At 51.3% G+C, this 24519-nt stretch overlaps 1 protein-coding gene across 12 annotated transcripts in view; it reads left to right on the top strand.

The window, feature by feature from the left end:
• The first annotated feature begins 981 nt into the window (after positions 1 to 981).
• L3MBTL1 (L3MBTL histone methyl-lysine binding protein 1) overlaps positions 982 to 24519 on the top strand; it is a 39351-nt gene continuing 15813 nt past the window's right edge. For 8 of the 12 annotated variants that reach the window (XM_043602341.1, XM_043602342.1, XM_043602339.1 and 5 more), the window contains exons 1-19: positions 982 to 1053; positions 6676 to 6828; positions 6981 to 7207; positions 7494 to 7635; positions 7867 to 8017; positions 8163 to 8292; positions 8930 to 9014; positions 16822 to 16907; positions 17428 to 17532; positions 18429 to 18564; positions 18895 to 18986; positions 20172 to 20323; positions 20758 to 20834; positions 21404 to 21489; positions 21689 to 21799; positions 22266 to 22380; positions 23222 to 23321; positions 23505 to 23702; positions 23793 to 23842. In XM_043602341.1, the coding sequence (XP_043458276.1) occupies positions 6693 to 6828; positions 6981 to 7207; positions 7494 to 7635; positions 7867 to 8017; positions 8163 to 8292; positions 8930 to 9014; positions 16822 to 16907; positions 17428 to 17532; positions 18429 to 18564; positions 18895 to 18986; positions 20172 to 20323; positions 20758 to 20834; positions 21404 to 21489; positions 21689 to 21799; positions 22266 to 22380; positions 23222 to 23321; positions 23505 to 23702; positions 23793 to 23842 (2179 nt within the window). In that variant the 5' untranslated portion in view covers positions 982 to 1053; positions 6676 to 6692. Of the gene's footprint in view, positions 1054 to 6675; positions 6829 to 6980; positions 7208 to 7493; positions 7636 to 7866; positions 8018 to 8162; positions 8293 to 8929; positions 9015 to 16821; positions 16908 to 17427; positions 17533 to 18428; positions 18565 to 18894; positions 18987 to 20171; positions 20324 to 20757; positions 20835 to 21403; positions 21490 to 21688; positions 21800 to 22265; positions 22381 to 23221; positions 23322 to 23504; positions 23843 to 24519 lie in introns of all 12 variants that reach the window. The other 4 variants (XM_043602347.1, XM_043602340.1, XM_043602344.1 and 1 more) reach the window with 4 other exon arrangements.

The raw sequence follows: 24519 nt of genomic DNA, 5'->3' as shown, positions 1-24519 counted from the left end.
CCAATAATATGAGATGTGATTAAAAATTGACATTGCAGCAAGGAAGAACACATGTAATGCGTTGGCGTGGCAACCAGAATAAAGTCTGGTTTATTTAAACCAGGTTTAAATCTGATGATCACAACTTGGGGAATTTGCCTACAATTAATTAGGAATCTTTTTCTCATTGGGACCAAGTCAGGAGGCTGGAGGTCTGACTGTGGTCATGATCTTAGCAGGCCAAATGGACAGCAGTGTCCTTTTTCTGTAAAATGAGGGATTAGGTTAAATCCTTTGGTGTGGGAGAGGAGCCTCCAGCTCTAGGCTGGACCAAGAGTTGCCCTGTTTTCATCTGCATGCAGTATGTTATTACATCCACTTTCCAGTTAGATCAAGGGAACTGAAGCACAGGGAAGCAGTGACTTGCTCAAGGTAACACCAAAACAGGAACTATATGCCATGAAGTAGGTTAGTCTTTACAAATGGAGAAATTAGTGCCAGGATTAAATGATGTCCTCCAGGTCACACTAGCAGCCGTGGCAACAGAGTCATCCAAACGCAGGTTTGGTCAGTGCCGCCCTTTACGCCAGGCAGGGTCAGAATCGGAACCCACGCCCCCCTAGGCCTTTTCCTCTGGTCGCACGCCCCTTCACCCATTGTGAGGCCGTTGTCTGACGCTCCTTGGCTCCTCTTCTCCAGGCTGGGGGTGGGGCGGCGCGGTAGGAGGGCGTTGGGCAGCGCCCTAGCCGGGACGTGTGCGGGAGTGCAACCCCGTCTTTTGTCACTGGCCACTCCGCTAGGGCCCAGCAGGGTCGCTCTCCGGTTCGGCGGGTCCCGCGCCCCCTGCACACAGTTGGCCGAGATGCGGAGGGTGGGGGGCAGGATGAATCTCCGCGGAGAAGGCGAGGGGAGAGGCCACTAGGCCCACGCGGCCGGGCCCGCGCCCCCTGCTCCCACTCGGCGCTCGCCCCGCGTCCTGCAGGGAGGCGGGCCCGCCCCTTCTGCGCGCAGGCGCGCGCCGCGCGGGGCTCGGACGGCGGCTCGGCACCGGGCGGCCACGGGCGGGCCTCGCAGGTAAGGGACCCCGCGGCGGGGGCTCGGCCCAGGGTATGGGGTGCCGCCCGCCCTGCCGCAGGTGCCCAAAGCGCGGTCCGGGCGCGCGGCTCGTGGCGAGCGCCTCCGGCGGGGGACGCGGGCTGGGGACGAGGGCGGGGGGAGCGGGGCGGAAGGGGTCCGGGCGGAGCGCTACCGGGGCTGGGGCCGGCCGCTGCGGGGCTGGGGGCCGCGACCGCGCCTGGGAGAGGCGGCGGCTCCGTCTTCAGCGAAATGCAGTCAATTAAGAGTTTTTCATTAATACGACGGAAGGTGTAGAGGGCGGGCTTTGGGGTTTCTTAGGAAATGGGTCATCTGGCAAACTTTCTTCTTCCCACCGTTGGTTTCCGATTTTTATAACGGGAAATGGGATTATTATTTTGCCATAAAGGGAAAGAATAAAAAGAATTCCGCCATTTTGGCGTTTTAAAAAGTAACCGTTGCGCGTGGCCGACGAGTCGGTGGCCGCCCCGCCCGCCGCCGTCTGTACCAGTCCTCCGAGGACGGGCGGGCGGGCGGCGGTCCCGACCCTGGAGCCGGCTTTCGCCCCTCCCGCGTCCCGGCCGCAGCTGCTGGGGGCAGGCCCCAAGTTTGTGGCGCCCGATCTCGCTGGGGCTGAGTGTGTGTGTGTTTAGGCGTGTGGGGATGTCTGGGGCGCTAACCCCACTCCCAACACCTAGAGCCAGGGCCTTTATTGAGCGTCTGTTGTATACGAAGCCTTGAAGGGCAAGCTGTGGGAAGAACCTTAGCAGATAGGAAGGGAAAATAAACAGGGACATACTCATTCAATAAATGTTTACCGAGCATATGCTATGTGCCAGAGACCGCTCTGTCCCAGGGACCCAATGACTGTTTTAGGTCGGGTTCCCTGAAACCAGACTCCGGGAGGGAGATGTGAGCGCAGACTTACTGGAGTGCCCTTGGGAGTATCACCTGTAGGACAGTGAAGACAGCAAAGTGGTGGGCAGAAGTTGAACTGCCAACGTAGTCTCTGCAGAGGCTTCAACCTGTCCCAGGGATTGCTCTGGAAGGGACATGGCCCTGCTGAGATAACCCAAATTGAGGCAAGGGGCAAGGCCCTTCTACCCTTTATCAACTAGTCTGACAGGATGGCTGCTTCCAGGAGAGGGCACTTGGGCGAGGCAGCTCCCCTGGCTGAGGGCAATTCCCAGAGAAGCTGACTGCCCAGGGCTGCCTTCAGGGTAGCTGACTGCCTCTTTATCCCCTCCTCCCCTAGCCTCTGAGCAACGCTGGAGGAAATTGTATTCTAGCCCCTAAGGAATGAATGGCTAAACCATTGATGTATTTCAATATCATTGTTTCTAATATGTTGACCACTTTTTACTCCCAGCTCTCTGATTCATTCATTCAGTGACTGTTGAGTGCAACCTCTGTGTCAGGCTTTTTACACATCAGCTGCCTTGTGCCATCTCAGAAACCCACAAGTTAATGCATAATTAGACTGTGGTGGAATGGAGCACAGTCAAGGAGATGATTAACTTTGTTTTGGGGTGGATTTGGGGAACACTTCAAGGAAGAGGTGTCACTCAAGCTGGATCTTGGAGGGTGATTAGGATTTTTCCAGACCTATGGGATACGGAAAGGTACCAAGCAGAAGGAACCATATATGCGCAGGACACAGAAGTGGGGTTCTGAAGTTGCAAGCAGGCTCTAGGGGTGGGAGTGGATGTTCCTGGCACCTGGCTCAGGCCCGGGAGCCATTTCAGACTGGTTGTGCTATTGTGTGTACCAGGTGGGACAGTGTTTATGAAAATGCCACATGGGCTGCAAGCACAAGGGGTGGCAGCGGGAGAGGAGGAACGAATTCAGATCACAGAGAAAGCAGTTTCAGGCCTCAGAACTCATGGTCTAGCTGGGGAGGAAGAACACAGAAGCAGTAGGTGCTTCTTGGCAGGAGCCCAAGGCTACCGTGTGTTGGGTCTCCACATCACAGATGCACTGGGTCCCCTTTCCTCCTGCATATTCAAGGATTTGTCTTCTAGACTGAGTCTTTCTTCCCTGCCCTGTCAGTTTTTTCCTCTCCATAGGCTCATTTTCCTCAGGTACGAACATGCTGTGACATCTCCTATTTAAAAACAAACCAACAAACACCCCACACCCCTTCCTTGAGACCACATCACTCTCCAAACACCATCCCCCAACTCCATGCTCTCCTTCACATCACAACCTCCTTAAGAGAGTTGGTAGTCCCGTTGTTTCCACTTCCTTTTCTCCTATTCTCCCACGAGGATCAATCCTTACTGTTAGTTTCCCCCACTAGAATGTGGATTCTGTGACAGGGGTTGTCTATTTTGTTCATTGATAAATCTGCATTGCCTGGAACAGGGCCTGGCACATAGTAGGTGCTCAATAAGTATTGAGCTAATCCATGATCTCTCTCTAGAACCCACTCCGGCCAGGTTTTTATGTCCACAGCTCCTTGGAAGTGGCTGTTGTCAAGGTTTCTAATGACTCCTTATTGCCCCAACGGTCCACTCCCTCACCTGACTTGATCTGGCCCCCTTTCCTGAAAACTTTGCTCATGTGTCCTCCAGAAGCTCAGACTCTTCTGGATTCCCCCTGACCTCATAAGAAGCTCTATTACTAGATCTTCTTCCTCCTCCCAACCTATAAATCTTGGTGAGCTCCAAAGCTCCTACCTTGTTCTTTGTACTCAGCTTTATGGTTTTCAACGCCAGCTATACATGATGGCTTTCAAATTTATATCTCCAGCCCAACCCTATCCCTTATTTCTACAATATATGCTTCATGAGAGCACTCTTTTTTGAGACTGTCTTCGCAGGGCACAGAACGGTGCTGACACCTAATTGGCCCTCCAGTGTTTGCTGAAACGAGGGCAACAAACTGAATAGCAGGGCAGTCCCCTTAGCCTCCCTTCCTGGATACACCTAAAGCATGTGATAAGTTTGGAAACAGAATGAAATTCTTCCAGGAGTAACCATACTGACTTTTTTTTTTTTATTCTGTTTATTTTTGAGAGAGAGAGAGAGAGAGAGACAGAGTGAGAGCAGAGGAGAGGCAGACAGAATCTGAAATAGGCTCCAAGCTCTGAGCTGTCAGCACAGAGCCCGACGTGGGGCTCGAACTCACGAACTACAAGACCATGACCATGACCAAGTCTGACGCTCAACTGACTGAACCACGCAGGCATCCTACCACATTGACTCTTAATGACTGCCAAGGTTTTGAGTAAAAAGATTGACTCTATTGAAAAGCACTTAAAATGGTACATCAGCTTTGCAAAACAAAATAAGGAGAATTGAAATTCAGGGAGTTCTATTTTATAATTTTAACACGGGACACACCTTGGTTTGAATGTTGCCTGAATTAATCAGGTTATGTATCTAGCCTTTGTCTACCTGATTACATACTCTATAATACAGAGGATGGACTCTATTTTAAGGAAGAAAATCTGGAAAATAAATGAATGCACAAGAATAGCAGGAGGGAGGCTGGGAGAGACAGTGAGCACTGTAAGCTGATTTTGCCAACAAGCTACCAAGCTTCCTGGGATTTCTGTTAAAAGGGAGTGGAGTTGGATTTGTCGAAGGTCTGCTCTGCTGCTACCAAGACTTTACGTATTTTGTCCATTTAGTCTTCACCACAGCCATTTGAGGCATATACTGTTGCCACATTTTACACATGAAGAAACTGAGGCTCAAAGAGGGTAAGCTACTTAGAAGCACAGGTGTAAGTGGTGGAGCTGAGATTCATAGTCTTAAGTCAGTCTTAAGCCTAGGCTATGTTTTCCTTTAACGTGTATGCCAGAAGCCATTGTCAATTACTGCTAACACCTTAAAGCAACCCAGTATCAATCACATATACAGAGCTTTTTATTAACAAGTTGAAATTACTGAAATACAACACATTTTTTTAGCACCTACTGTGTGGAGGCACTATTCTGAGGACTGGCCATAGAGCAGTGGCCAAGACAGATAACAAATCTTTGCCTTCATGGAACTTCTATCTCAGTGGGGTTGACTGATCAAACACAAATAAGTAAATGAAGATCATTATTGATTGTAATGAAGGATGTGAAGGAAATAAACACAGTAATGGGATAGGCAGTAGTGGAATGGGTGAGGGGTGTGCTGCTTTAAATTGAATGGCCAGGAAAGACCTCTTCTGAGGAGATGGCCACTGAGCCAAGGCCTGGAGGATGGGAGGGGGACAGCCAAGCAAAGAGGATGGGGAAAAGCATTGTAAGCAGAGGGAACAGCAAGGATCAAGGGCTCTGTGGTGGGAATGTTTGTTAATCAACAGAAGGAAACCAGTGTTTGTTGAGGGTGGAGAACAGGGGAAGATTGATGGAGGATAAGATCAGAGGGGAAGACAGGGGTCAGATTCTATAGGATAAAGCACTTGGATTTTGTTCTAAGGTCAGTGGAGAGCCATAGAAGAATTTTAGATAGGGAAATAATGTGATTCGGTTTACATTTTTAAAGCTTTCTCTTGCCTGGGAATAGACTATAGGGGGCAGGCAAGGAAGGAGGGAAATGAGTTAGGAGGCAGTTTCTCAAGTCCAAGGAGAGCTGATAGCAGTTGGCACTAGTGTGGCAGCAAGGAAATGGAGAGAAGTTGTCAGACTTTGAGATGTGTTTTGTAGGTAGTGCCGACAGGCCAATTATAATATGTGTACAGTTTTGCTGTATAATACAGTAACTGTTGTCACTGTGGCTATTCCAATTTAAATGAAGATTTAAAAAATTCAGTTCTTCGTTCACACTAGCCGCATTTCGAGTGCTCCGTGACCACGTGTGGCTAGCGACTACTGTGTTGGACAATATAGGCCTAAGATATTTCTATCATCACAGAAGATTCTACTGGACAGTGCTGGTAAGGCACTAACAGTGGCCAAGATAGTTTAAGAGTTAAGTAAGTGATAGATATTAAGTATATTTGTTATGTCATTAGGTGTTTTTTCCCCATATATTTACCTGTTCAACCACCTCTGTATTAAATGCCTCTTTCGCCCTTGCTTTATAGCAAATTCATGCACTGTCTGGGCTCTCAGATACCTCTGTGTTCTTCACATGCATGCATTTGTTCAACAGATGTTACGGTGTGCACTCTGTGCTTGGGGTTGAAGGATTGTGGGCAGGTGTTATAAAGGACTGTGATCAGGAAAGATCATCTCCCAGGAAAATGGACCTTGTGAATGAGAGAGAACCTGGTACTTGAGGGCTCTAAATTTCCAGAGGGAGAAGGGATCGATTCTAGTGGGGCTGGAGGTCAGGTTTGAGAGAGGGGAGTTTGGACTTAGCCTGGGCTACGCTGTGACAGCTGGCCAGACAGAACCTTGGCCCAAGGCCTACTCCCCAGAGTCAGTTCAGAACATCACAGTTTACAGAGCACCCTCACGCATGCCCATCTCCCAGAGTCTGGGGGAGATGCAGGGCCTGGCCAGAGCCCTCATCTAGGTGACCTGGTTGGAGCCAGGAGCCAGAGTTTATGTTGGTCTCCTAAGACAGTCTGCTCTACCTAGGGTTGAGGATTTTCTCTGCAGGTTGCCAGCCTGAGGGTGACCAGCTGCTCCTCAAAGAAGCCCCCTCCTGCCCTGATTGCCCTAGGGGTTGTCTTCAGCTTGTAGGCCTACCAGGATGGAGGGGAATGCCGAAATGGAGATGCTGAGGACACTGAAGGGGCCCTCCACAGGAGAGGTCAACGTGCACCTGGTGGCCAGAGACAGCTCAGGTTCTGGCTCTCACCTGCCCACTACTGCCTTCATCATCCCAGGTGGGCCAAGCCAGGGGTCTGGGGAGAAGGAGCATACCTGCTTAGGCAGGTATGGATCCTGAGAAAGACAAACCTTCACCTGCCCACACACATGCATGGGGCACGACCACCAGGCTTACCTGTGTCATGACAGTCCGTGTATTTGTTCACAGCCAGCTCGGCCACCCTTGGCCTGCCCAGCAGTGCCCTAGACGTGTCCTGTTTTCCGCGGGAACCGATCCATGTGGGCGCTCCGGAGCGAGTGGCGGGCAGTGTACCTGTCACAGCCACCGTTCTGCCGCAGTTAAGCGCCGGGCCTGTGGCCAGCTCCAGCGCCACCACAGTGCGGCTCCTGGAGTGGACGGAGGCCGCGGCCCCGCCTCCTGGGAGCGGCCTGCGGGTCAGTGTCTGAGGGGCGGGGCCAGCGGGCCAGGGGCGGGGCTCGAGACGTAGGAGGGGGAAGGGGCCTCGATAAAGGGTTCCAGGGTGCGGCTTTGAGTGCGGGACTCTAGGGGCATGGCTGGGGTGGAGGCGCTCGGAGTCTGGAGGGCTGCTGGGGGCGTGGCTTGGAGCCTGGCACCCGGAGCCGAGCCTTGCGGAGTAAGGCGGCTTGAGGGGACTGTGCCGAGTGGGGGACGGGTCGAGGGGGTACGGGAGTCCTGTCCTTAGACCGTCCTGCGCTCCAGTTCCGGATAAGCGAGTACGCACCGCTGAACATGGTAGGAGCAGAGCAGCCCCGGAGCCCAGAGCTGCGGCCAGAAGGTGTGGCCGAGTATGAAGATGGCGAGGCCCCGGCGGGAGGTGGCGATGCGGGCACCCAACAGCCCGGTAGGACCCCCACCCACCAAGTCCCCAGACTGGGGCCTTGCACGGGTGGGGCGAGGCCCGAGCTCCCCAAGGAGTTTCCATGGTTAGGGGTTGGGGTGAGGGTGCCCTGGTTCTGTGAGTGCACCCAGGGATTGGTCCTGAGGGGGCGTGGGCTCTGAGGTGGGCGGGGCCTGACAGGTGCGGCTGTGGTGGGTGGGAGGCCTGAGGCCCCTTTGCCCCCCCCCCCCGCAGCGGACCTCCCCCAGGACCCTCCAGAAGATCCCCCGCAGGATCCCCCAGAAGATGATGGGAACTGTCAGTGCCAGGAGTGTGGACCTCAGCAAAGCGCAGGTCCGGATCCTGGTTCTTCCAATGATGACTGCCCACCGCTGTTCCAAGAGCGGTAAGGGGGAGGGGATTGCAATCCTACTTGCTCTGGCTGTGGGGGGGAGGGGGGGGGAGGCAAGCCCTCTTCCTGTTCAGGGCTTAGGAGAGGGACTGGGTGGTGCAGGGTGGGTGCTTCCTTCTCTCAGGCCTTCCTCCCTCAGGTCAGTCATAGTGGAGAACTCCGGCCAGAGCTCCAGCACCAGCGCTTCTGAACTCCTCAAACCCATGAAGAAGAGGAAGCGCAGGGAATACCACAGCCCATCAGAGGAGGAGTCAGAGGCAGAGGCCTTGGTAGGAAGAGGGCAGTGGGGAGGGAGAGGGGAGGCTAGAGACTGCCTCAGTTCCCATGACCCTCTCTGTTAATCCAGGCTGTGGGGCTGGGCCAGAGAAGACACATGATGGCTCACTCATCATATTTTTGGGGTCCCATTTTGATTCAGGTCTGGTACTTGGTTAGAGAAAAATGATTAAATCCCCCTCCTGCTTTCTGGAGCTCCCATCTCAGTCTCGTGTCAGGGCTAAGTCACATTCACATAAAGCAGCACCCAAGTAGGTGTGTAGGCAGATGGAAAGCTCCATCACCGGAGCCCAGTCACAAGGCCAGAGGCCTGGGAGCACAGGGCTCTAGTTGCAGAGAAGCTGGAAGAGACAGAGCATGAAAGTTCCAGTGGGCAGGTAAAATCCACACAGAGCAGTTCTGAGGGGAATGAGGAAGATTGTCATCAGACTGCGTCACTAGGGGCTGTATGGTCATGTGAGTGCACCTCAACCTCATAAGGGGTTGTCCGCTGGAGCTGTGTTCCAGCTGGTAGCCTAGCAGAAATTTCACTTGTTTGTGACTGAACACCGTGTGGCCAGGGAGCCAGGCAGGGGAATAGAGTCTGGAACTTCAACCCTTGAGGACAGGAATAAGGCTTGCCTTCCACAGGAGAAGCAAGAAGAAGGAAAGGATCCAGAGGGACAGCCCGCTGCTAGCACCCCGGAAAGTGAGGAGTGGAACAGCAGCCAGCCTGGTACGGTGGCCTGTGTGTGTGTATATATATTGGTGCGATGTGTGTATATGCTTTTGGAGGTGTGAGGCTGGGAGTATGGGTTAGGAATGTGATGGTGGGTGGTATATATATAGATGAGTATGAACTGGTGTATGTGAGACAGAGGGAGAAAAAATGAGCGAGAGAGACAATGATACTGATTTATGTGCTGGTATGCGTATATGGGGAGAACTGTATCATGTAGTTGTGTATTCTCTATTATCTAGTTGTGAATAGGCCTCACTGCCAGGCTCAGTATCCAAAGACTTAAACAGCTTTTAATGGCACCACACGGCATTGCTTCCCTTTGGTGGTGTAAGCAAGTTCATACCAGTCATTCCTCTGACCTTGCTATTTGGGCCTCCATTCTGGCCCTTTGGTTCCAAGAAAAGTGGAACAAAAGTCATTCATAGTCAGCTCTGGCCCTCAGCCCTTCTCCATTCCCATGTGACAACAGTCCGCTAAGCTAAGTAACATTTATCACACTTCTTGTTTAATGTCTACCTTCCTCCCTCAAAGCTGTATTAATCATTGTATCCTCGGTACTTAGCTTAGCGACTGGTGTTGAGTAGACTCTCAATAAATGTTTATTCAGTGCATGAATGGATGAGTCGTATGTTGGTGGTTCCACTTGGACCATGGTTCAGTTGCATGATTTACTGTCTTTCCTGTCCCAGAGAGAGCCAGAGGCTGAGGTGAGTTCTTAAGACATTCTGCCTTGACAGATCAGTGCCAGCCAGAGGAACCCAGGCTGTGCCCAGGGTTCCGAACTCTGTAGTGCCTATTGGAAATTTTGCCCATCACATCCAAACCAAATTTTCACTGCTGTCTCTCACCCGAGGCTCTCACATCAGAAGCCAAAAGCATAGCTCTCATTGGTTTATGACCTCTTAAGTCTTATTCAGAGGAAGGAGACAGTGGTTCAACTGCTCTCTAACTCCTCAAGACAGTGGTTCAACTGCTCTGTCTTACTTAGGGAGCTAGATTCATGAATCAGCATTCTTTTAGCTGGGTCCTCTTGTCCAGTACAGAGTTATCTTTTGATTCATACTTCTCACCATACTGCTCACCATCTTCTGGATATTTTCCCTTTTCTGTCTTTTTTCCTTTTTTCAAGGAAAGATACTCTGTTAGTCAACAGAAGTTTGCATTTATGGCTAAATTTTTTCCCACTCATTTTTGGGGTCTTTTGGCAGAAGAATCTAGGGCTCAGGGTGGGGGTGGCAGGTTTGCTTGAGTGTCCTGTGTGTGTGTGGAGAATCTGTGTTCTGTTTACACTGTTTGGCGGTTAGATGGCCAGCTGCTGGGCTCATGTTGTACAAGACTGACGTTATCTAGTCCTCACAGGATGTTCCAATAGTTTACGGTTTAGAGCCGTGTAACTCGTGTGTACTCAGGCGCTCTCTCTCTCTCTCTCTCTCTCTCTCTCTCTCTCTCTCGCATATATCTGCTTTATTGTTGCAACAGCCACTTTGTTTGAAGAATCGTTTTCTAACACACCATGGTAAAAGTCTTTACGGTATATTTAGTCATTAACAGTTATTCTGATATTCTCGTGTCCCCTCTCGTTCTGCCCACATTCAGGTGGGATTCTTTGGGGTCAACTTGTTACAGCCTTTTCACATTCAGAGCAGTCCTGCAAGCATCTTTTTCTGTTTCCTTATAGTTGCCTGAGACATACATTTTTGCCCATTCTTAATCAAGTTGTTTATCTTCTTATTATTGATTCTTTATATAGTCTGGATATAAGTCCTTTATCAAACATATATGCTAAAAAAAATATTTTCTCCCAGTCTTTGGCTTGCTTTTTCCTTTCTAAATGATGTTTTCTGAGGAGCAGAATGTTTTCATTCTGATTGGTGTCCGCTCTATCCAGTTTTCGCAGTTAGTGCTTCATATGTATTTTTACAAGGTACAGGTTTTTTTAGCGGCTTTATTGAGATGGAATTCATAAGCCATGCAGTCCATCCATTTGAATTGTACAATTCAGTGGGTTTTCGTGTACTCACAGAGTTGTGTAACCACCACCACAATCAATTTCAAAACATTTTTTTCATCACTCCAAAAAGAAACCCTGGGTCCCTTAGCTATCATTCCCCCCAAACCACCAATACCCCTCTAGTCCTAGGCAACCCCAGGTTTATTTTCTGTGGATGTGGATTTGCCTAGTCTGGACATTTCACATACATGGGATCACATAATATGGTGGCTCTTTGTGACTGGCTTCTTTCACTTAGCACAGTGTTTTAAAGGTTTATCCATGGGGTAGCGGCCATTGGTACCCCATTCCTTTCTATTGCTGAGTAATATTCCATTGTGTGGTTATATCACACTTTGTTTATTTATTGATTGATGGATATGGGGTGCTTCCACTTTGGGGCTATTATGAGTAATGCTGATATGAATATCCATGTATAAGTTTTTGTGTGGATATGTTTTCATTCTTCTTGATTGTGTACCCAGGAGTGAATTGCTGGGTTATATGGTAACTCTATGTTTAGCCTTTTAAGGAACTGCTAGACTGTTTTCCTAAGTGGCTGTGCCATTTTACATTCCCACCAGTTTGAGAGTTCCAGTTTATTCACACCCTCATCAATGCTTGTTATTGTCTCTTTTTTATTATAGCCATCCTCGTGGGTGTGAAGTAATATCTCATTGTGGTTTTGATTTGCATTTCACTGATGGCTAATGATGTTGAGCATCTTTTCATGTGCTTATTGGCCATTTATATATTTTCTTTAGATAAATATTTATTCAGATCCATGCCATTTTTTAATTTGGTATAGGAAACACATTTTATATTGAAATACGAAGAGTGTGCCGTGAAGTTGGGGAGCAAGTTGAGAATATGAGTGTGTGCTTTGGTACAAGTCATTTATCAGTAGGACTCTTACAACAGTGCCTTCTTAACTGAGGTCCCTAATCTAAATTTACGTGCAAAATTCTGTGAATTGCTTATTTTTCTGGGTAGATGGTCCATGACTTTCATGAGATTTTCAGAAAGGTCCATTTGTACTTACTAGAAACTGAAGGCCAAGTGAAGAATAGACCATAGCACTATGGAGCCCAGCCTCTTTGGCTTGGTGTTCCCAGGCATAGATCCTTGCCGGGTACATGTTGACCTCAAGTGGCAGGCTCTTGATTAAGTTTTCTGTCTTGAAATGAACTGATTCTGAACTGGCTAACCATGCTGCAGAAGACATAGGCAAATACTGGCTAACCATACCGCAGAAGAGATAGGCAAATACATGTTTCTGTAGCAAATTTAAAACAAAAAGATCCAGCACATGGTTGGCACCCTGGTGACTACTTGTGATTGGTTGTTCTTGAGCCATAGTATTCTGTTCTTTAGGTTTTCCTTCTCTCCTGTAGACCTTAGAGTGGAAAGTCTGGCTAGAACCATTAATCTGCGAATTATCTCCACCTAAACTACTGAAGCAGCGCTCAAGAAGCGTCCCAAAAGAGTCAGCACAAAGAGAGGAAATGGGAAGCAATTGGTGTATTTCTAGGGTCCCCATCATTGAGGAGCAGGGTTGGGGTGGGAGAAAGAACCACCGATGGCAAGAGAAGAGGAAGAAGATACAGCTAAGAGAGTGCAACAAGAAGGAAGTGCTCAGATGGAAGGGGGCTTGGTAGCACAGGGACATCAAGACATTTGAGGAATGAGGGGTGCCTGCATGGCTCAGTTGGTTAAGCCTCAGATCATGATCTGATGGTTCATGAGTTCGAGCCCTGTGTTGGGCTCTGTGCTGACAGTGCAGAGCCTGCTTAGGATTCTCTCCCTTCCTCTCTCTCTGCCTCTCTCTCTCTGTCTCTCTCTCTCTGTCTCTCCCTCTCTGTCTCTCTCTCTCAAAAATACATAAACTTTAAAGAGAGAGAGAAGGCACCTGGGTGATTCAGTCAGTTAAGCATTTGACTTTGGCTCAGGTCATGATCTCACAGTTTGTGAGTTCAAGTCCCACATCAGGCTCTCTGCTGTCAGCACAGAGCCCTCTTCGGAGCCTCTGTCCCCCTCTCTTTCTGTTCCTCCTCTGCTCTCTCTCTGTCTCTGTCTCTATCAAAAATAATGAATGAAAAAAAAATTTTTAAACAGGTAGTTATGGGATAGTATAATAACTGTTGTGGTTGAGGTATGTAGGTACAAAGGACTGTCACAGAACAAGTGCTGCCTCATAAAGCCAAGGAAGGCTGCACAGGGTAGGTGGGATGATGTTACTTCCCTCTGTGCGTCTATACATCCATACATCCCGGCATCCGTACGTCCAGTCGTCCACATATCCGTGCATGCACACATACATCCTCCTAGTCATTCACTTAACAAACAATTGGTGATTATCTTTCTGTGTAAAACCCTGTGCTAGTGCCGGAGCTGTGGGTGAGAAGAAGATAAGAGGATGGGACACAGTGGGGACAGCATCTATGAGGCAGAGGGATGAGGATGTGCAAAGGCACAGAAGCACACAGGGACGTGGAAATGCATGGTAAGCTAGTCACTGACAGCTTTGTGTGCTGCAGAAAGGTGTTTGGACTTTTTGTTGTAAATCAGAAGCCATTGTGGATGTAAAGCAAAGAAAGAAATGATTTTTATTTTAGAGCTATTCTGGCAATAGACTGAATCTGAGACAGAGAGATCAGTCCAGGGGCTCTTGAACCAGGCTCAAAGTGAGACCAACAGTGAGCATAGAGAGAGGTGGGGATAGGTTCGAGAGACAGGTAGAAGTTGGAGTCAGCAGAACTCAGGGACTGAAGGAGGCTGGGCGTGAAAAAAGAGACATAAAGGATCCCTCTCATGTTCCTGGCTTATGTGACTGAATGGATACTCGTGCCATCGACCAGGATGGACTAGACTGAGAAGACCACAGCTTTGGCAGAGAAGTTATGAATTTGGTTTTGGACAGCTTGAGCTAGCTGAAGAAACTGCTAGTCAAGAGCATCTAGTCTACGGAAGCAGGAATAAGCAAAGGAGGATTTCTGGAAGTCAAAAGAGGATGAGTACCACAGCTGGCCTATGCGGTACCTTGACACACATTGTAAACAGGTGCCCTTTCTGAGCAGACCCAATTAGAAAAAGGCAACCTTTTTTCACAGTAGACTTAGCCACATGGCTCGGCAAGGAGCCTAGGCTGGATTTCAGCCCATTCACCCTCTTGGCTGGGCACCTGTGTACAGTGTGCATACTGTACAACTGTACGCAGAAGCGTTGGGACTCATCTGGTCTTGAGGATGTAGCTAACAGCTCAGCCTGTTGTTCACCATGGGAAAAGGATGCAGGAAACCAGAGGAGGCTGGGGCTTGGTCAGGGAGGAGACGTCTAGTCATTAATGAAGGGTTTAGTAGTCGGACCTCTCTCCACTGGATTCCATTTCTCATCTCTTTTCTCATCTGTGAAAAGGATTACCATGAGTCCTACCTATCTCCTTGAGACATTGTGTGAAGATTAAAGGGGACCACATATGTGAGGTCTCTGAGGCATCCCTGTACCCCCAGTTTCTGGCACCAGCCTTGGCACACAGGAAGCCCCACTCAATGGTGAAGCCTTCACTCAGTGGTGAAGGAATGGTTAAGGGAAATGGAAATGGTAGTGATGGTAAACTGTAAAGTCTATATACCTGTTATGCATTGTGACTAGTGAGAGAATGCAGATAATAAAGGGTTAGGGAGGCAAGTGGCATGGTTGGGGGTTGGAAGGGTAAGACACAGAAGATGGGGAGGCCAGAGGTCTCTACTGTGGCCTGGGCAGCAGAGGGGGGGTGTCTTAGAGCTTGGCCACATTGGAGTGTGGCTGAGAGGAGAAGAACTTAGAGTTAGGAGCCCAGGAGGGGCAGAGCTTCCTGAGGTGAGAAGTCCAACAAGTGGCTCATGTACGGTTTAGGAAGAGTGAGAAGTGAGAACGTCTGGGGAGAAAGGCTCAGGGGTTGTGAAGGGCTGGTGATAATAGTGGTGATTTGGAAAAAGTGAAGAGGTATTATGCGGGATAACGTAGAATGGCAGTGGCAAGACGCAGGGAGACGATGCCAGGCCTGGCGTCCCAAAGCCTACTCTCTCCTCCCTTGGCATGCTCTGTAAGTCTGGATAAAGGCCAAGTGGGAGAACTGAGGATTTCTTGAGGGAACACAAGTGATGTGTTCAAGGGACAATCCAGGTTTCACTCAGGACAGAGGGTAGTGGGAAGAGATGTACTCTGGGTTGGTGTATAGGTGTAGATCTCTGAGACAGTCTGATGGCTTGGTTGATCAGTTGAAGAAAAGACTTGCTTTGGCCCAGCTGGGTCAGATGGTGGGGATCTCAAGGCTCAGTACAGTGGCCAGGGAACTTAGGCAGCTCCTAGGGAGATGCTCTAGCCACTGCAGTTCCAGCTAAAGAAGAAAAGCTTCTTCCTGAGTAACAAATCACTCCACATCTGAACGATCCAGGGCAGTAGCCAAGAGAGCCAGAGCATGGCAGAGCTAGAATCCAGATCAGACAGACTTCATGGAACCCTAGGAAGACCAGTAACACAAGACCAGCACTTTGCATTTCAAGAAGATCTTTGGGGCGCCTGGGTGGCGCAGTCGGTTAAGCGTCCGACTTCAGCCAGGTCACGATCTCGCCGTCAGTGAGTTCGAGCCCCGCGTCAGGCTCTGGGCTGATGGCTCGGAGCCTGGAGCCTGTTTCCGATTCTGTGTCTCCCTCTCTCTCTGCCCCTCGCCCGTTCATGCTCTGTCTCTCTCTGTCCCAAAAATAAATAAACGTTGAAAAAAAAAAAATTTTTAAAAAAAGAAGATCTTTTACTCACAGCATTTCATTTACTTCTGCAAATGACTCCCTGTGGTAGATGAAGTTGTCTGCATATCTTAGATGACAAAATTGAGTCAGTGAAGTTTCTAGAAGAAGCTGGAGCTATTTACCCAAGGGATATGAATTGATTTTTGCAGGTTTTTGCCTCTTTCATTATCTGTAGCCTTCAGCTAAAGGCAGCTCAGGCTGACCTTGTGAGCCTACCTTACACATTGCCACCTATTCTAGTCTTTAAAGGATGTTTCTCTCTGTTCTGTAGGCCTGGTCTCCATCTTACACTAACCTGAAGGTCCCGTAGGGAAATTTCTCTCCCTCTCCCCAGGAGGGATCTCCTCTGGAGATTCCTAACCACAGTGTGTGTGTGTGTGTGTGTGTGTGTGTGTGTGTGTGTGCGCGCGCACACACACACAGGTGCGTGCACACATGGCATGTGTATGTCAAGGAGGGCCATGGAATCAGTCTGTACTCTGTGGGCATACTAAGCACACATATAGCATACTTGTGTATCTGTGTGTACCTGTGTGTGTTTAGAGGAAGAAGATTCAAAAAAAGAGAGTTTCTCATTTCTGTGTGACCTTGCTCCTCCGTTTCTTCCTCCTTCCATGGTTTCTGTCTCATTTCTCTTTTTCCTCTTCTATCCCTGTGACCTTAGGTGGCACTGTGATGAATTCCTCTGGCTCAGGACTTGTCACTGGGCTTTGTCAGAAAACTGAGTCCCTCTGTGGGACCTCAATTTAATTGCTAAATAATACAAAGTACTTTTGCTGACGGTGGTCTGGGGATGAGGGTGGGGCAGACAGAATCTGGTGCAGCCCCACCTGAGACTGAGTCTCCCCTGAAGTCTGAACCCCTGCTCTCCGGTGCTGGCATGGCTGGGAGGGCCCAGAGGGCAGCATGTGATCATAGACAAAGGTTTGTTTTGGAGGTAAGGTAGAGTTGAGTCAGGGGAAACTCAGGAGAAGAATCTATTGGGAGCAGTCCAGAGGTTAGTCTGTCTGTCTCCTGTCCACAGCATCGGGGAAGAAGGAAGGCTGGTCGTGGGAGCCCTACCTGGAGGAGCAGAAGGCTGTCACCGCCCCTGTCAGCCTCTTCCAGGACGTGAGTCAGGCAATTTCTACCTAGGAAGAGCTTGCATACCCAGTCCAGGAACTCACCACCAACCTCAGACCTTCTGGTGTTCTGTGTGTCTGATATCCCTCAAAAGACTGGTAGAATGGAAGGGGGAGAGGCTGGTTAGGGTCCCAGAGTAGAGAAGGGCTCACTCTTGAGAGGCGCCCAGGATAGGAGGAAGTAGAGAGGTGGGACCCTGGCTCACCCATCACTGGACCTGTGGACTTTTGAATCCTGGTACCTTCTGCTCAGTTCTTGTATGCGGATCTCTCTATGACTTGGGTAAGAGCAAGCCCTTAAATCCAGCCCTGACTTAGCCCACATTTTTCAGAGGACCTGGGAGCTAGTGTGTCCTGCTGTGGATCCCTGCACTAAAGATTCCCAAATAAGCTACCACTTTGGTAATACCAGGCGGGTGGGGTCTAAAGGCAGCTCCTTCACCCCAAGCCCACTAGGCAAGGCTAAGGCTGGATGGAGGCTGGGTCCTCTCCAATCTGTGCGTTGACAGTACCAGGCGGTCACTCATAATAAGAATGGCTTCAGACTGGGCATGAAGTTGGAAGGCATCGACCCTCAACACCCGTCCATGTACTTCATCCTCACAGTGGCTGAGGTGAGCTGAGACTTGCTCCCATATTCTGGTGATGTCTCTCTGGGTAGCCTGATGGGGACTGCTAGGGACATGGAGGTCCTGACTCAGATGACGGAGACACTGCCTTGCCCTCAGAAAGCACCCAGTCTTTAGGGGGTTATGGTGGAACCCACCAAAAGCTAAAATAGGAACAAAACCTAAATATTGGGCGTGGAGACGTTACTGAATGGTGCATCCTGCAGTGCTGGGGGAGCCTGAGGAGGAGGGATCCTGAGGGCAGAGGTGTTGGCATGAGTCCAACCATGATCTCGTCCTCTGGGAGCTCACACTTGTGTGGGAATCAGCCAGATAAACACATCAGCAGCTTACCACATGGGGCAGCAGATGTGAGCAGGGCAGCCCCAAGGGGGCAAGAGGAGCTTCATAGAGGAAAGGCCTCCTGCCAAGCATTGAGGGATAAATTGTGAGTGAGTAGGTGTTCCAGGCAGAAGAAGCAAAAGTCATGGGCATAGAACAGGGAGCCAAGTTCAAGGAGCTGCCATCAGCTCAGTGAGGTCACAGCAGTGTGAGGGGGGAGCGAGAGACGGTAGCAGAAGGAAGGGTCATCAGGGGTCCTCTGAACAGGCCTGAGCCTCGGTAGGTGCCCTTGCGGTTCTGTCCAGGGCTCAAGAGGGCAGGAGGATGTCCTAGACTCTGCCTGTCTCACATGCAGACTCGGCTCATGAGTACATGATCTGTCCTCAATGCAGGATGGGAGAGTGTGGGGCAAGGTTCAGGATGGGGGAAGAGTGGTGGGCTGGGGACCTTGCTAGCGTTCGAGACCCTTGAGACCACCAGGCTGGGCCAGGAGAGGTGAGGGAGAGGAAGTGGGAGTCTGCTGGCATCAGAGTCCCTGTGATTCCCCTTCATGGGGCTAGGTGTGTGGCTACCGCCTACGTCTACACTTCGATGGGTATTCCGAGTGCCATGACTTCTGGATCAATGCCAACTCCCCTGACATTCACCCCGCTGGCTGGTTTGAGAAGACTGGGCACAAACTGCAGCCCCCCAAAGGTAAGGCCTAGCCAGGTTGGTCACAGTGAGGCAGTGAGCCCTCAGACCCATTGGTTCTTCCCTGTGGGACCTCCCCTGTTCCCCGTTCCACCACTAGCCTCTTTTAATCTCATCCTGCTGTGACTAGGCCCCAGGGCTTCTGCTTTGCCCTTGCCCTTAGAGTGACGACCCGGGTCATGTCCCACCTCAGCAGGGTCTCCCTGGGCAGGTTCTTGAGGGTTGGGAGGTCCTTGGGCTTTCCTGATTCTGCTGCTTCAGCGTGGGGTGTCCTCGTGATGGCCCAGCCTCTGTCTGCACGGCACTCTGTTCTTCCCCGCCTGAGGGGCCTAGGTTACAAGGAGGAGGAGTTCAGCTGGAGCCAGTACCTGCGCAGCACAAGAGCTCAGGCCGCCCCCAAGCACCTGTTTGTGAACCAGAGCCACGTGAGTGGCCCCGAGCAAGTGAGAGCGTATTCCCACCCTCTGGGACAGAATCCCAGCAGAAGAGAGCTCATCTACCAGTGCTCTCAGCTCACACCAAATGGGAGGGGCGCTCTGGGCAGGCCGAGGGCCAGAGGGAGACCTGGTTATGGGGCCTGCCCAGTTTCCCCTCCTCCCTACCGCAGAAACCCTGTCCTCCGGGCACCCACCATCTCAGCCTGGGCACTGGGATGCCACTGTCCTTATTTCTTGCATCGCTTTGCTCTGCAGACCTGGGGGTAAGGTCCAAGCCTCTGTTCTGGGAGCTTGCTTTTTTCTTCCTTTTGACCAACACCGCGACTCTCCCATTTAGTCCCAACGTTCACTCCTTGTCTTTTTCTCTGTTCAAGGCAGCTGGCAACTGTATCCAGCAGTCAAAGTAGCTCCTAATCTCCAGCCAGAAGTCCGCAAGATTTAGGGAACCCCCATTAAAATTGTTACCAGGTCAAGAGTGCAGGGTCCCCAGGGGTCAGGGCGTCCACCATGCCATTCAGGCAGTTACTCTCCCGCCCGGGTCTGGCCCCACAGACCATACCTACAGGTTCCCAGGTGACTGGTGGGGTTCTACCTGCTATTATGAAAGGGAATGCAGACTTCTAAGTCAAACTGTTTAAATCCCGGTCCCACCATTGACTAGCACTGTGGTCCTGCGCAAATTATGTAATCTATAAAATGGAGATGATAATACCTCCACAGGGTTGTTGCAAAGGTCAAGGGAGGTGATGGCTTTTGAAGCTTACGCCCAATGGATGCTCTTCCTCCCCTCTCCCTGCCTCACGACAGCTTCTCCCTCCCAGCACCCACTAGTGACCCAGCCACCTCAATGCAAGCTAGGCCAGGCTGGTCTGTATAGGAGAGGCTTAGACTCAACCAGACAGACTCTCTGGGTGAATGCGTGGCTTTCTGCCTGTCTCTCATCTTCCACCACAGTGAGGCTTCCTTCCTTGGAGGCCACAAGTTCCCAAGTGGCTCGGGGTTGGGGTTATGATTCTGCCCTGGAAGGACCCTCTTTCTCAGCCTGTTTCTCCTGTGCCCCCTACCCTACCCCACCCCAGGCATAACTCCTGGAGAACCTACTCCTTCCTTTGCCAGTGGGTTCTGGGTTAGTGCTAGCCAGCCTGTTATGGCAGCCTCTCTTCTTGCCCACAGAGTCCCCCACCCCTGGGCTTCCAGGTGGGCATGAAGCTGGAAGCTGTTGACCGCATGAACCCGTCCCTTGTCTGTGTGGCCAGTGTGACCGACGTGGTGGACAGCCGCTTCTTGGTGCACTTTGACAACTGGGATGATACTTACGACTACTGGTAGTGGGAGGGCCCAGACTTGGCTGGGGTCGGTGGAGGGGGCGGGGGGCGGTGGTGGTGAGGGGATGGTGGGTGCAGGAGGCAATACTTTCAGACCTCAGTCACCATGTAACCCCAACCTGGTCCTGACATTGATATTTGCTCCGGGGCATCACGGACTGTCCTGTGGCTTTGATCTATATCATAAGAAATACAATGCAAAATTAAATGTTTCATCCTAAAAATACCAAGGTTAGGATAAGCAAACCTGTGATTCATGATTTTCCCTTATACGTTATGGTAGTCTTAGAGTTTGTAGTTAATGCTACAGTTTTCTGACTTCATCAGCCGTCTGTGTAGCTCTCACTAAGCAGTAGAATGAGGTTGGGTGCTGGAGCTGTGCTGTCATAGGCCTCAAAGTGTCACTTGGGACAGTGAAGTATTCTTGGTTTCAGGTGTGATCCCAGCAGCCCCTACATCCACCCGGTGGGCTGGTGCCAGAAGCAAGGAAAGCCCCTCACCCCTCCACAAGGTGACCCTGCAGCCTGAGCAAATGCCCCTTTCCAGGCCTGACCCCACAGCCCTCCTCCTGATCCCTTACCTCAGTAGCTGGGTCTTTAGGGTCTGGGTGAGGGGACAGATGTATCCTGGAGCCTCATCGTCTTTGCCTGGGAGTTGAGAAACCTTTGATTTAAGGAGAGACCTGTCAACCCCTGACCTGTTGAGGTTTAAAGGAAGAAAGTTAGACGACCCCCCTCAGCAAGGGAGCAGGAATCCAGAGCAGAGAAAGTGTGTCCTTTCCTTTCAGAGTATTACTCTGATGCACACACAGGAGAGGTTCAGACGGGGCTGGGCTTGAGCTGGAGCAGCAGGACCAAGAAGGGGGAAGGGGGGGCCAGCGTTCCCAGACAGCCCTGTGAACTGCTTGGTGATATGCTTGGTTCCGGCTAGCACCCTTCTGCCTCAGGAGCCCCTGCCAGCAGCTGGCGCTGGTGGTGTTGGGGGGATTGTACCCTGTCTGTTCTCCGGGTCCTGTTTGGGGAGAGAGAACTTCCCTAGTGTGCCACAGTGCCTAGACATTGCTCTCATCCTCTCCTCTAGACTACCCAGACCCTGACAGCTTCTGTTGGGAGAAATATCTGGAAGAAACCGGGGCCTCTGCTGTGCCTACCTGGGCCTTCAAGGTGGTGAGTCAGCTTTCTCTGCCCCCAGAGCTGACCTCTGGGAAGGCATGGAGCACTTGGCCAGCCACATGGAATGGAGGCCAAGTGGAGTGCTCCCCCTTTGGCAGGCCACAATTTCCAAGTCACAGCAGTTGGGCTCCTTTCTTGGGGCCTCAGCTCTACTGAGCTAGGCCTTGGCCTGAAGGCTGCTGTCCCCCTGCAGCGACCCGCACACAGCTTCCTGGTCAACATGAAGCTGGAGGCCGTGGACCGCAGGAACCCAGCCCTGATTCGTGTGGCCAGCGTGGAGGATGTGGAGGACCATCGGATAAAGGTGGCTCCGGGCCCCTCAGGCCAGGGGAGTGGACAGGCTGTTTGGGCAGGAATTCTGTGGACTGGTTAGAGGTCAAGGGCGTGGCATGAGTCAGACATAAGGGAGGCCACAGGTTGTGGGAAGGGAGCTCTACATTCGAGGTCGAAGATCTGGGGTCAAACTTTAGCCTCATCCAGAGTGAGCTTGGGCAAGTCATTTCCCCTCTCTGAGCCTATAAAGTGGGCCTAATGATCCTTTTCCTGTGTGTGGATTGATGGGAGATGCCAGTAACTTAATGAGTGAAGCCCTTGGAAAAAGTGGTGGTGGAGGTGGATTCTGGTGAGGTTGGTGCCTTGGTTCTTCCAATCCAGGATCTTGCTTCTGACAGGCCCCAAGGACGTGGAGAGCCTTCTGGAGCCTGGAGGTCCTCCTGGCTGAGCTGGGCTCCATGAGGAATACCTGACCTCCAAGGGCCTTTCCTCCCCAGCTCCACTTTGATGGCTGGAGTCACGCCTATGACTTCTGGATTGACGCCGACCATCCCGACATCCACCCTGCGGGCTGGTGCTCCAAGACAGGGCATCCTCTGCAGCCTCCTCTCCGTGTGTACCTTTCGGACCTTCTGACCCTTCTCCTACTGATGTCCACCTCAACCCCACAAGCTCTGACAGTCCCCTTCCTGCAGCTTGCCCAGGGGATTCTGACTGTGCACACGTGAACCCTAGTGCCTACAGTGAGCTCTGGAATCCCGCATTTCCCCTGCCTCAGCGGTCTCTGCCACACTGAGCCGTTGTTGGGTTTAGGGTACTGAGATGTGCAGGGCGAGCTCGCTTGGGAGCATGTACCTAGGAAGGAGTTATGCACCCAGGGAGTTCTCTCAGCGTCCACCAGAGCCACACAGAGCAGACATTATGTTTGCTGAGGAAACCAGGTTTCTTTAAATAAAATCCTGATCTCTGCAGGTAGGGTTGGAGGTCAGGTCACTGCACCACTCAGTTCCAAGTCACGTCGGGTATTGATCCTTCTCAGTTATTCTCCAAATCTGAGTAGGGTCTAAAGAAAGTTACTAACGCCTTGAGAATGAAACAGGGAAACAGAATAACATGAACCTATCTGATGCAGCTTCTCAGGTACAGCTGTGCCTACACCAGCTCTGAGTTGATCTTCTCCCAGAGGGTTTTCCTTCTCTCAGGGGCAGAGATCATGGCCTGAGGTTTGAACAGAGTGTATGAGAGCCAAGCCCTCATTCTCCAAAGAGGGGCAGATACCCAGTAGCAGGAAATGATGTCACAGTCTAGGTTAGGGCCCCTGTAGCTGAGGAACTTGCTCCTAGTTCTAACCTTCCCCCTGGAAACTGTTCCTTCCCTGCCCTCCATCCCCTCATCTCACACCACCACCCCCGCCAAGGACGTTGTGCTGACTCTTTTCTTCCTGCTGCCCCAGGACCCAGAGAGCCCAGCTCTGCCTCCCCTGGGGGCTGTCCCCCTCTCAGCTATCGGAGCCTGCCACACACCAGGACCTCCAAGTACAACTTTCACCACCGGTGAGTGAAGGGCCCCTGCTGAGACCCCCAGGCCTTGTTCAGAGAGGGGCTCTTTGAACCTGCTGTGTGCAGCCAATCGGGATTCACCAGGACACTCTCCCAGTGGGGCCAGAGTTGGGAAGGGCTCAGTGGGAACAAGCATATTCAACCCAGCTTATGCCACCTTCTTCTTCGCTTCCCCAGGAAGTGCCCCACTCCTGGTTGTGATGGTTCTGGTCATGTCACAGGCAAGTTCACAGCTCACCATTGCCTCTCAGGCTGCCCACTGGCTGAGAGGAACCAGAATCGGCTGAAGGCGGAGCTGTCCGACACGGAGGCCTCGGCCCGTAAGAGGAACCTCTCAGGCTTCTCCCTAAGGAAGAAGCCTCGCCATCATGGCCGGTGCGGAGGGCAAGGGTGCAGGGCCTCGTGTCCTCTTGGGCCAGGCCAGGCACTGATTCCCTGCCACGGACCCGGTCCCTCTCTCTCCAGGATTGGACGCCCTCCAAAGTATCGGAAGATCCCGCAAGAAGATTTCCCAAGTAAGTCCTGGGTCATCTACTCCCATGCCCTCCACAATATGTTCACAGTGAGTGCTTAGTAATTGGTGGGATGAGTCACTAGGGGGACCTAGAGGGGGCAACTGGAAGGGAGGCCTCCTTTTCCTCTCGGGCACTTGCAGAGCATAGAGTAGCGACAAGAACACAGGGGTGACCATGGGTTCCAGTCCCACTTCTCCTGTGGCCTTGCTGTGGGTCTGCAGAAGGGACTCTGAGCCTCTTTGGGCCTCTGGTTCTCCACTGTGCAGCAGAAGGATGCCCCCCAGCCCCGTTCCCCTGGATTCTAGGCCTCCTAGGAGGGAGGCCATGGCTTTCACTTTCTAGCTGTGTGACCTTAAGCAAATCGCTTCATATCTCTGAGTCTCAGTCTCATTTGAAGATATGAGTAATACTTTCAAGTGTCAAGTACCTGAAATAATAGTAGTTACCAGTACTGTTTACTGAGCACCTACTACGGGCCACGCACTGTTGCAGGTGCCATACGTATACTATCGTTGACCTTCTCAGGCATCCTGTAATGTGGACGGCATTTTCTTCTTCTGAGAGAAGAGGAACAGGAGGAGGCTCAGAGGCTGAAGCCGCTTGCCCAAGGTCATTCGGCTCATAAGGGGCAGAGCTGGCATTCAAACTCAGAGCTGACTCCTGCTCTGTGCTGCTGG

Source organism: Prionailurus bengalensis, chromosome A3 (genome assembly GCF_016509475.1).
Source record: "Prionailurus bengalensis isolate Pbe53 chromosome A3, Fcat_Pben_1.1_paternal_pri, whole genome shotgun sequence".
NCBI lineage: Eukaryota > Metazoa > Chordata > Mammalia > Carnivora > Felidae > Prionailurus > Prionailurus bengalensis.
This window is presented reverse-complemented; position numbering and strand designations above follow the sequence as displayed.